This window comes from Callithrix jacchus, chromosome 20 (assembly GCF_049354715.1).
Source record: "Callithrix jacchus isolate 240 chromosome 20, calJac240_pri, whole genome shotgun sequence".
Lineage (NCBI taxonomy): Eukaryota > Metazoa > Chordata > Mammalia > Primates > Cebidae > Callithrix > Callithrix jacchus.
In genome coordinates, this window is record NC_133521.1 from 13,498,298 (window position 1) to 13,511,513 (window position 13,216).

Here is a 13,216-nt window from a genome sequence, read left to right on the forward strand (position 1 = left end):
AAACCTTGCAGCCAGGCAGCTTCAGAGGTCCTGGCTGCAGGAACAGCCGTACACCCTCCCTGGGCACTGCAGTTAAAATGAGCAAACTCCAACTCTGTTCATAATGCACATTTCAGGGAGGGTCCAGCTGGTCTTGGGCCATGTTTTTGATGGGAAAGACAGAATGTTTTCATTAAGATTCCACATTATTCTGTGCAATAGGGAGATATCAGTCACCATAACAAAGGAAACTGGGGTGTTAAACTTTTTACCAGAGTACAGATCATGCATGGGGTTTACCTTAGATCTAGGAACTATGTAGTGGGGAGTGACGAGTAAGTGAGGGAAATCGAAGAGTTTAGGGAGGGGAGTTATGGCAGAGGACACATGTAGAGAAAGTAAAAGTCTCTAGTATGGACCATGTAACTTACAGAGAAGTGACAGACACCAAAGCACCAAACCTGACACGAATTTAGACTGTTCAGATGAGTTGGTACAAACTGTTTAGGCATGGAAGGCCTCTGAAGAAAGGTTAGAGCTTGTAAGGAGGGAGCTATGACTGAGTTCTGGCAATTACTGTGTGAAGTCCAGGGCCCATGAAGAGCCTAAGGTCTATAGTTTGTGAAAACAGATATAATTCACTTTTTACTTTCCAACTATTTTATCCCCTAACTTGGGACTGAGTGGTAGGAAGTAGACTTGAAGCCAGAGCTTTGTCTACTGGGCCAACAAATCTCAACTTCAAGTTATATTTTTTTATCCTTCTACCCTTTATGGACCATTAAAATGCTATTCAATGTTTGCTTATTATTTTTTTTCATGGTCATTACCCCTTATCTAATACTCGTTTTTCTCTATTTTTGATCTTGTGTTTGGTCAGAAGTAGAAATCTCAACATCAGGAACTCTAGATATTATCTGTCTGGATTGGGATGCCCCCTGTACCACTTGCTAGTGGTGTGATCTTGAGAAAAGCTTCCTAACTTCCTTGCCCCTCAGCTTTCCAATCTGTAAGATAGGACTGACAGTGGCACCTACCATAAGACTATTGTGAGAATTGAGTGAGTTCATACATGTAAAGTGGTTTGAACACTTCTGATCAGTGCTTCTAAAAAGTAAGTACTCATATCAGTAAAAATTCTTAAGACCCAGGAGAAGATTTTGAATAGGGATATTAATTATCTGTCAGTTATCCTTATTTTGCTTCATGACTTTCAGTCTCCCCCACTCTACTGCCTTTTCCCCTCCTCCTAAAAACATATTCAATCTCTCCCTTCCTAAAACAACCTCTTTTGTGCTTGGATACTACCCCAAGTATCCCTTTCCCTTTGTTTCATAATTTCTTAAAATGAAGAGTCCATTCTTCTTGCCTCTGCTTTTCACTTCCGTTCATCTCTTGATTCCCATTACCGTCTGGCTTCCAGTTCCCTGAAACTGTTTACTAAAGTCATCAGGATCGTCTAATAATCAAATCCAACAAATTGTTTAACTCCTTGCTTGGCCTTCCTATGGCATTTTGCTCTGTTGGCCCACTGTTAGCATCTCTTCCTCTTTCCTGAACACATTCCCTTAGCTTCTAAGAGGCATGCTCTTATTTCCTGGTTCTCCTGTCTGACTGCTTCTTCTAAGCCTTTTCTGTCAGAACTCATTTTCACTACTCATATCTCAACTGTTGCTGTTCGCAGGCCTTTGCTTTACTGTGTGCATTCTCTGCAGATAAGTTCAAACATACTCATAGTTTCCGTTCTTACCCAGATTTATAACTCAGCACTCATCAGTTTCCTAAAATGATATGCTGAATCTCTGATTTACTCCTGGCACCTCTGATTCAAATTTAACCTCTCTAGGTCTAACTCTTGGCCTCATTTGACACTTGTTCTGTTTCCCCACTTTGGTTAATGTAATCAGCTTTTACTCAGTTGCCTAAGCTAGAAGACATCAATCATCTTTACTTCTTTCCTTTCCATCACTACAGACCCCTTATTGATATGCAAGTCCTGTCTTTGCTTTTTATGAATTCTCTCCCTTCCTGTCCTTCCTGCTTCTCAACCCCAGACTCTTAATTAGTTTTCCTGCCTCCGGTTTTATCAATTCTTTGCTCCCAATTCATCTTCCATACTCTCCCTCAAAGAGTTTTCTTAGTTCTCATAGGATCACACCACCTCCACTCCCATTATAATTTTACAGGATTTTGTGAGGAATTATATGTCCGCCATAATCTAATTCCTGTTTTTCTCTATCTTCTGGATGGAGCTCCAGACAATCACTTGCCCTTCCTTATATATTTTGTGAACTTCTCTTCATGTTCTAAGATCCAACTCAAATATCAACTCCTGTAAAGTCTTCTGTTCCCCATGGAGCTCCCCTGTCCCTTTGTACTATGTACCATTGATTGGTATAGCTCCTGTTTCAATCCTGTCTCTGTCAACCAAGCTCCAGGTGTTGTGAGTGTAGCAGAGGTGATACTTTCTTAATATACATATTTCTAGCCCATGCCACAGTAGATGTTTGAATTATTAAAGACTTTATTTTCCAAGATTATTCCCCACCACTATGACCCTGAAGGAGCTAATTCTTACATTTTATTTTCTTCAGCTCTTTGATGTTGATGAGGATGGCTATATAACAGAGGAAGAGTTCTCCACCATTCTACAGGCTTCCCTTGGAGTGCCTGACCTTGATGTTTCTGGTCTCTTCAAGGAAATAGCCCAAGGGTACTCAATTTCTTACGGTGAGTAGGCAACTTGGCCTCCTAACTTAGTTCACAAGGAGGACATCCAGACTATGGACTGCTGCTCAAGAGTACTGTTTCTCTTAACTAATTATATTAATAATAGACATAATAGTAATAATGATGACCACGTAATAACAGTAGTAATGGTACTAATTACTGAGGACTTATATGCTAGGCACTCTACTAAACATTTTATGTATATCAACCTGTTTAATCTTTATAGCAATCCTATCTTATCAGTATTCTTAATTATTCTTATTTTACTAAGATACAAAGAATTTAAGTAACTTATCTAAGATAATTCAGCTAAAGAACATCAGAGCCACAATTCAAAAACCAAAACAGTTTGTTTGGCGTTGTAGCCTGCACTATTAACTCTACACCTTAGTGCTTTCTACCATCGGTGTGGCCAGGCAAAATTGAACAAGTTAACCAGATAGGTTGCAACTATGGTAAAGGAACGTGGACTGAGGCACCAACGATAATAGCAACTGAACCATTTATTGATGTTTGCTATTAGTGACCTATGTAAGTTTTCACATTCCTTGTCTCACGCCATCTTGATAGCAACTCCTATGAGTTAGGGTCTATCATGGAGAAAGACCTTGTGGCACAGTGGCAGGTCTATCTATCAGTAAATGTCTTTTCTCTTGATGTCTCAAGTCCACCCATCCAAACAAGCTGCATAGGGCTGAAGGATGCTACATCGATTTCTCTATATTCACAGTGCAGTTGTTGAGAAAGACATCTCAATGGAGAGGCCAAGAAGATTGTTTCCCTGTCTTGGATTTGATTTGGTCATGGATGTCAAGCTGGCTTATCTTCCTCAGTCTTTCCCCTGAGGCTGGAGGGAGACTCTTTAATTACTCTTTCCTTATGGTGTTCAAGAGTTTCAGCTTGTTAACTTTCATGGGATGGGAAAAGTTGATTACATACTTCTCTTACTCTCTGTTTTTAATTACTGTCATTTAGGCAATTAAATGCCTAGAGCACTTAATATATTGAGTTCATTTAAAAAAAATAAAATAAAATGGGAAGTATTTGTACTGAGATGAAAGTTATGAGTCATAAACTCATGTGTACTGATTCTTCCTTAGCTATTTTCTTTTCATAAGTAAGCCTCTCTATTACTCTAAACTACTAAATTTTGAAAAACTATTTGGAATAACTACTTCAATGGAAGCTTATACTAAAAATGATTTGTAAGTACCCATAATAACCTGTCAAATTAAGTAATTTTTCAGGGAAATCTGCTTTGTTTTTGGAGTTCATCGTTTTTCTTTGCGTAGTACACAGAATGTCTCCCCTTTCCCAATGTTAGGCAAATCTGCTATTTTTTCAAGAATGTTCCAAGTATTTAAGTGTAATTTTATTTAAAAAGTAGATATTGTTATCTGTCATGAATGTGGCCATTTAAATTGTTTAAATGTGACCCTTTAAAATCAGGGGTCCCCAACCCTTGGGCCATGGACTGGTACTGATCTGTGGCAGTTAGAAACAGAGTTGCACAGCAGGAGGTGAGTGGCAGGTGAGTGAGCATTACTGCCTGAACTCCACCTCCTGTCTGATCAGTGGAGGCAAGATTCTCACAGGAGCGCATGAGCCCCATTGTGAACTGCACATATGAGGGATCTAGGTTGCACACTCCTTATGAGAATCTAGTGCCTGATGATCTGAGGTTGAACAGTTTCATCCTAAAACCATCTCCCCCATTCCCTCTACGATCCATGAAAAAATTATCTTCCATAAAACAAGTCCCTGGTGCCAAAAAGACTGGGGACTCCTGCCTTAAATTACTTTTATTTTCGGTTTTCCATTATCTAAATTAATGCTCAAATTCCACTTAGAGCCAATCACAGGACTTTCCGAAATGAGTTACTCTTTAATGCCACTGACATCCCAGCAGAGGATCTTGATCTTTTGAACATAGCACAGGTCTTGAAATTAAAGTTCTTTGTTTCAATAGATCAACTGTCATGCTCAGTTATCTTCGAGGTCACTTAAGTCTTCTATGTCTCCATCACTGAAACAGACTCATGTAGATGAAACTGTATTTATTTTGATTTCTTTTTCTATAATGTATCCCTAGAAACAAGAACCTTTATTTTGGCAGTTAAAAAAGAACAATTAGTAGTTTGCCTGATTTAGAAAGAAAAAGTGGTCTATTAATGCAAAACAACATTGCAATTGCAAATAATGATTTGGGTTCAATCTGGTGACTTCCTTATCACTAAGACCTGTTTGTTTATTTGTTTTCTGAGATAGAGTCTCGCTCTGTTGCCCAGGCTGGAGTGCAGTGGCATGATCAGGGGTCATTGCAGACTAAGACCTATTTTTATATTCAAGAGTTAGGCAGTCTAATGTGTCATGAAGCAGACTTGCTTATCAGATGATTTTTAAAGAGTAAATGTATATAAATAAGACATTGAGTTAAAATTCTTTTATTATTGAACCAAATAGCAGCAAATTCAAAGACCATGCTGTCTTTGCTCTAATAAGCTCAATCAAGTTTTGTCTAACAAAAAGAAGAGAATGGAGGGATATCAAAATAGAGGACAGAATATTTCAGAAACTCCAGGTTATGAAGAGTTGAGGTTCAGATCCTGATAGTTAGCTGAGTAAGCCTTTAATAGCCCTACCTCAGCACCTAAAACACTTGAGATAAAAAGAGCTCCTCTATTTGCAGTCCTTGTGGTGTGATTATTTTATATGGTACACTTCCTATTATTATTGATATCCATTATTGATTATAAATCTAGGCTCAGCTTTTTAAGAGTGTATTTTTCTGTACTAGAGTTAAGGGCTCAAATAGTTTTAGAAGCCATTTATAGAAAGTGCTGGGTAATAGAATTTTTGAAACACGTTTTAATTGCTGGAAATAACAAAAATACAGAAAGCTAAGTAAAGCATATAAAGCACAATGAAGTTTTATAAAGTGAACATCTGTGTAACTACCATTCAAGTCAAGAAATGGAGCTTTTCCAAAACTCCGGAAACTCCTGTGTGCCTCTTCCCAACCACACCTCTACCTCTCTCTTAAAGGAGGGGGTTAACTATCCTGACTTAAAAAGAAATCTCTGCCTTGCTTTATTTTACTTTACTAGTTCACTCCAAAAGTATGTATCTTTAAATATTGTATTTTAGTTTTGTCTATGTTTTTGAACTTTACATAAATAGACTCATACAATTATGTTTTCTTTTATATCTTGCTTTTTTCATTAAACATTATGGCTTTAAAATTAATCCATGTTGCTACTACATAGCTGTTCATTCATTTTCGTTGCTATATAGCCTTACGTTTCATGAGTATGACACAACTTATTTATGTATTTCTACTGTTGATAGACATCCAAGTTGTTTTTATTTTTTATCTATTATGAATAATGTTGCTGTGAACATTCTCATACATGTCTCTCAGAGCACAATATACACAAATTTCTCTAGGTTATATACCTCAAGAGTAGAGTTAATGGGTCAAAGAGTATGTATATCTTCAACTTGACTAGCTAATGGGAAAACTATCTCCCAAAGTGGTTGTATAACTTGTATTTTCATCAACAGTGTTTGTGTGTTGAGTAGTAGACTTTTGTAATAATTGCAATATCAGAGTCATTTATTAATCTGCATCATGCCAAAAGAAGATTCACCCCAACTTATTTTTTCTTTCTCTTCTAGAGGAATTTAAAATTTTTGCCTTAAAGCACCCAGAATATGCAAAGATATTTACAACATACCTAGAACTCCAGACATGCCATGTATTTTCATTACCAAAAGAAGTCCAGACAGCTCCCTCCATCACCAGTAATAAAGTCAGCCCTGAAAAGCATGAAGACAGTACCTCAGACAAAAAAGATGACTGAAAACAGTATTCCCAATAAGGAAAACACAGTAGGTTTTCATTGAAATTGTAAAGGCATTTATTGATAATACTTTTAATGTGTTGCTATAGTAATGATGTTTAAAATCGGAAAAGTCTAAAAATGAAAATCACAGATTTTCTTACTAAAAATATTTTTATTAACCTTGCTTTTATTGGAGAAAAGCAATATTTCTTTTTCTTTTGTGTTATATTGTACTTTACTGATTAGTTTACTGGTGATACATATGTTTTTATGAATTTTCTGGTTTAATTTGCATATACAAATGAATGCAATAGTCTTACTATTGGTGAGCATTGAGCAATACCATATAAAGTTTTTATAAACACTTTTTAATCTACTTTCCTCTGAAAATCAATAATACTCTGTTATCTCTAATCCTTTTCCATTCGGGAAATATGAATGAAGAATCTGAGAATTTTACACCCATAACTTTACAGATTCATTTTTCCATTTAAATTTCAGTTTCTTGGATCACTGAATATGGAAAGGGAGAGCTTCGTTAATTAGATGTAACTTCGTAAGAACTTATATTCTCTTTAACATACATCTCTATTGTATGTATTTTTTTCTTTTTTTTTTTGAGATGGAGTCTTGCTCTGTCACCCAGACTGGAGTGCAGTGGTGCAATCTTGGCTCACTGCAACCTCTACCTCCCAGGTCAAGCGATTCTCATGCCTCAGACTCCCGAGTAGCTGGGATTACAGGCACCCACCACCACATCTGGCTAATTTTTGTGTTTTTAGTAGAGATGGGGTTTTGCCATGTCAACCAGGCTGGTTTCAAACTCCTGACCTCAGGTGATTCACCTGCCTCAGCCTCCCAAAATGCTGGGATTACAGGTGTGAGCCACCATGCTGGCCTGTTGTAGATTTTCTTAACTACTTGCTAAGGAAATCATATCCTTTGACATGAACTACAGGTTTAGAACTTGGTTTTAAAGACAACTGCTGTGGCCAGAGGGTAAATAGGAATTGCCTTATTGAAAGTAGCATTGATTGCCTAATGAGAAAATGAATTGTTTGCCACAGAGTTGAATTTAATTTGAGTTGGATAGTTCAGAATGTAGCACTTGCCCAATAAATGAATCAGATTTGTTCTATTTATATCATATTAGAATTAATATATTTTACCATCCCAGTGGGAATTTTATTTTGTTAACTGGACTCTCAAATTTCAGAGCTTGTATGAAATATCTCCACAGAAAACACAAAAAGTTTCAAAGTATTACCCAAAGCTAGGGAATCAAAAAACCTTTATTAATGCAAGACCGCAATTTAAGCCCCAGGCAGGAATCCAACAGTAACATTTTTCCTTTAGGTTAAGCAATAATTTCTTTGAATTGCCATTTTAATGGGTCTCATACATGCATATTGTTCATATCATTCATGTTTGAGATTTTCAACAAAGAACCAATTTATTAATATAATGTACAAAAATAGTTGGTTCATTTTCTGAACTCAGTCTTTGAAATAACACTCTTTGTTTTGGCTATGTTTCTGAATGTATTGGTGATTCACCCCCAAGCTAATTTTTTTAAGTAATTTTTGAAGTTGGGAAGTCTCATGAGAGATGTTGAAGTATGAATTTAATTAAGAGTCATGATTTCAAACTAGTTTTACATATTAAGCAGTTAGTGTTCTAATTTAATGAGTAAATGTGTATTTGGATAATTAAATACCTGAACATTTCATCCTTAAGTATATGTAATTATTTGCCTCTCATATGTCTTAAAGCTATTTAAACAGGTGTTGAATGAGCCAAAATAATTGTTTAAGTAATTACAATGGTGCATCTTTATTATAATAATGTCTGTCATATGCAATGAATGTATGTAATACTAAAAAGTCATGACTACTTTTATCAAAGAAAAACCACATATTAATCCTATTAATCATGAAAGTGTAGCATTGTAAATTAAAGGTTTTCTGTGAGGCTCTTGAAAGTGATTCCATTGTTTTCCTGTTTTAAAATAATATTTTATGCTCGTTATTTCCACTTCTGTGTGATATTTTTATTTTGTGATTATGTTACTGGATAAACAAACTTGCTACATAAAATTCTTAGCAATTAAAAACATTCTGATTTTGTCCTTCTGTCTCAAATGTAATATACCTTTTTAATATCATGGTTAGTGTATGTTTACATATTTATGAATATGATTAATCATTTCTGTTTGCATTAAGCTTTATGAAATGTCAAATATGATTTTACTCTAATGAAAAACTCAAATTTTTCTTGAAGTAACAATAGTTATTCTTAAAGAACTTGAATTTTGACTGGTTGAATTTTATGTAATAACACAAGTCATGATCATTAATGTTACTGCAGACCAGGACTCTGCTTTTATGCCTTGCTAACAAAGATTTCTTTCACAGAGGCTTTTCTCTACTTAAGATGTAAAGTAAGAAATTAGATTTTATTTAATCAGTTAAATGCACCATGATTTCATATAGTAATATGAAAAAATTACTCTTTGAAGTGAAAAATATATCCTAAAACCTCTAAACCATAAAAATTTCATTTGAAACAGTTCTGTTGAAGGAGAGTGACATACTGACTGCTTATAGACTAAGTTGCTTATATGACGTATATTTAGTCCTCCTCTGCCACTGCCTTTAGAGCCTTGGAAGGCTAAGCATGATAGTAATGCTAGCTCTAATGGATATTTAAAGGAGACTGCCTCCCTTTTAGAAGACATCTGGTCTGCTCTCTGCATGAGGCACAGCAGTAATGCCATCCGATTCCCAGAATCAAGAACTCTCCCCTTCAGATTATTACCAAATGCAAGGTGGTTAAGTGAAGGCCATTAATTGATGCTCATATAGAAGGGCATTGACTATATTGGAACAGATGGACTCTCTACTACAAAAGTCCTTGGGTGTTTGTTTCTTATAGAGCAAATGTTAACATGGATAGACAGATACTGGTACAAGACCATTTCGTAGGGAAGCAGACATAGTTACTTTTTTCCCCCCTTTTCTGCTTATTTGAATGAACTTCTCAATTTTTTTTATTAAATTGTTACATCAGAGTGATAAGTAAATGCTATGTTATGGCTTGATAGAGATGCACCTCTTCATATATATATTCAAAATACATATTACCAACTTTGGTAATAGGATAAAAATCTGAAGAACGTTTGCCCTTTTTAACCCCATTTACTGTAACTCTTGTTTCTAGGTCATCATTCTCTCCCAACAAACTTTCAAGTGTCTGTGTAACAACCAACGTGTTCTCCTAATGTTATCCCTCCCCAATCCCCCCAACCCTGCTATCCCGCCCCCTCAGGCTTCATGTGTGATGTTCCCCTCCCTGTGTCCATGTGTTTTCATTGTTCAACACCCACTTATGAGTGAGAACATGTGTATACCTATGTAACAAATCAGCATGATCTGCACATGTACTCCAGAACTTAAAGTATAATTTAAAAAATGAAAAAAAACCCAACATGTTCTAACAGTCTCCTTTGCACTTCAACACCCAGCTCCCAGTGTTTTACAACATATTAACTTTATCATTTTCTTATCATTTTAAAAGAACTTGTGCACATTATAAAAATAAAAAAGGTAGAGAAAAATATAAACAGAAATCATATTACTTCTACCACCCTAAATCAACTATTCCCAAGTTTTTGACATATTTTACTCCACCTTTTTTCAGTTTCTTACATTTTCAAAATAACTATATGTATAAACTGTTTTATATCCTACTTTTTCACTTAAACATAACATTTTCCAATGTTATTAAAATTCTCTGCGAATGTAAATTTTAAAAAGTGTACCTACTGTTTTTTGGAAATCTGTAACAAGCTGTATGTAATCATTCTTCTAATATTAAACATATGAGTTTGATTTTCATTTTCACTTGGGATCTATTATAAAATCCCTCAATATTCCATAGTAGTTCATAATTAGAAATAGTTTGCTAAGAAACTTATTTATACTTTTTGAAAAATTCACTGAAGATTTTCTAATTATTAAAGTTGGTTTCAAACTACTTTTATTACAGCAAAAAGTTGATATTATTATAGATTACATAGAGTACGGTAATTTTAACTTCATATAAAATTATGTGAAGGTAATTTTACATGAAGTTAACAGGTTCATGTCTTTTAAAGGTTAGTAGATTTTACCTTTCAAAATATTTTTTTCTTTGTAAAAGTAATAGACTTAACAATTATTACAATAAGTGATAATAATCATAATCGCTACCTTTTGGAGTGCCCACCTATGTATAAGTCATTGTGGTAAGTGATGTACAGGCACATTTACAGTTCAACTCATTTGCACCTCAATGAAGCATATTTTTGTCCCTTATTTAACAAAATTTAAAACTATTTTAAGTCACTCATTAAATAACAAAGCTTAAAACAAATTTTGTCTGATTCCAAAAGCCATACTTTTCATCATTTATATAAAACAACACAGCTGCCTGATTTATAGAATTTATAGATTTAGCTTCTGCCATATATGTTCTTACTGATGAATAATAGATATCAAATGTTGACTTTGTTTTTAAATGGAAGACAGAGGTAGTTTAGAATGGCCTATTTTCAGTCAGCTGAAAATGCCAAAACCTTCTATGAGTAGTCCAAGTACTGGAAATCAGAGACAGTTTAAACTTCAGGATATTATGTTTTTTTCCTTTGTGAGTAGTGATGGAGCATGAATTCTCTACTTCTTGTCAGTCCTTCTGCTGTGATGGCCCTTTCAGTTACACCTCTGTTCTCAAAATAAAAATATCATAAATAAGGTAGGGCTTGAGGAACTGAGGACTAAATCAAAAGTGGGATACCTAGGACTTCATTCTAGTTACTGTGGAATATTGCTTTTCTCCCTGTTTGTGCTTTTTCTGCCCTGTAAATTCTCTTGCCTTATGGAAAGCATGGTGGCTATTTAAAAGCATAAATCAGACATCACTTCTCCAGTTTAGTTTTTTTCAAAGGCCCTCGTTGCATTTTGGAAAAAAAATTCCAAATATTCAACATGGTCTACAAAGCCCTGTCACCCTTGAATAGAGTGTTGAGTCTGGCTCCTACCTGTGGTCTAAATCTCAGCTGTCTCCAGTCTCCTCCCTCACTAAACTCCTACCATTAAATCTTTCTTTTCTTCAAACTGGCTAATGCCTTATTTTAGCCTCAGAGTTTTTGTTTTGCTGTTCTCTTGGCTACAGTGTTCTTCCCCAAGATTTTTATCAGGTTTTCTCTTCTTCATTTAGACTTTTAAACAAATAGCTTCATTGAAATATAATTCATATACATAAAATTTACCCATTTAAGGTATACAATTTAATGTTTTTACCATATTCACAGGGTTGTACAACCATCACCACATCTAATTTCAGAAAATTTTCATCTTGATTCAGATTTTAAATCAAATGTCACAGCATCCAATAGGAACTCCAGTCACCAATTAGAAATGCCCATTCTGTTTATACAGACATTCTCAATCCCACTACCTGTTTTGTTATTGCACTCAAACTTACATGAAATTATTTACTTGTGTATACATTTATTGTGTTATTCCTAGCACATAGAAGGTATGCCTGACACACAGTAAACACTCAATATTTGATGAATGAATAAATAATAACGTGTTTTTTTGCTTATTTTGTCTTGTCTTGTGTACGATAAGAGACAATCCTTACAACAAAATTGAAAACCCAGACTTGTGATCTCTAAAACTCATATGTAAATTAAGGCTCAGAGAAGTTTCATCACTTGCTCAGAGTTACATAACCAGTGAATACCAGGACTAGATTTCATACCCAAGTCTGCCTGGCTCTAAATGAGGGAACTTTTGATTAGGCCAAAGTAACCTGAACCCTTAAAATAACCAATTATTTGACAGGCTTTAACTTCTAGAAACATGGAAACTAGATAACCTGAGAACCCTCTGGCCACAAAATCCCTGGAATACAGAACACAATATAACAAACATATTTTGAAATGCATAGATGAGCATGCAACATACTGAGGGAAATCCTCAATGGCCAAAAGTGAAAAGCAGCTGAAAACCAGAACTGTGTAAAAGCCTAAAAGTTACAGTTGTCCTCTAGACATTTGTGAATCTCAGTAACAAAGGGACTTAGCATTTTTTGGCTATGGAAGAAAAAAGACAAGGTTTTTGTATAAGGTGGGAATGTTGAACTGAGACCTCAGGGGAGAAAAAAGAGATGAAGGGTTAGACACTCAGTAAAAGAATGAACTGGAAAAATCCGTCTTCTGACAAAGAAAGACAATGAAGAAAGTTTTCTATCTTGGGCTGGGTGCTTGGTTGGAGCAGGGGGAAAGACTCTGATTTTTAAAAAACTTTCGATTAAGAAGAAATGTTTTGAAACTCATTTTATGGCCCAGTCTAGATATGTCTTGTTGAATGTCCCATGTGCATTTGAAAAAAATATGTATTCTGCATTTGTTGAATGTAATGTTCAATAAATGTAAATTAGGTTCAGTTAGTTGGTAATGCTGTATAAGTCCTCTATAGCCTCACTGATTTTTTTTGTCTGCTTGTTCTATAATTATTGAAAAGGGGATACTGAAATTGCCAACTGAAACCATGATTTTATCAGCAGTCAGTTTGTCTGATGTCCTGCCCTTAGATTCATAATCACTTATGATTTTC

General features: G+C 35.1%; 1 protein-coding gene across 1 annotated transcript in view; it reads left to right on the top strand.

The window, feature by feature from the left end:
• LPCAT2 (lysophosphatidylcholine acyltransferase 2) overlaps positions 1 to 8,667 on the top strand; it is an 83,476-nt gene extending 74,809 nt beyond the window's left edge. Inside the window, exons 13-14 of the mRNA XM_035281707.3 lie at positions 2,574 to 2,709; positions 6,388 to 8,667. Coding sequence (XP_035137598.1) covers positions 2,574 to 2,709; positions 6,388 to 6,572 — 321 coding nt within the window. The 3' untranslated portion in view covers positions 6,573 to 8,667. The remainder of the gene's footprint in view (positions 1 to 2,573; positions 2,710 to 6,387) is intronic.
• The last annotated feature ends 4,549 nt before the right edge of the window (positions 8,668 to 13,216 follow it).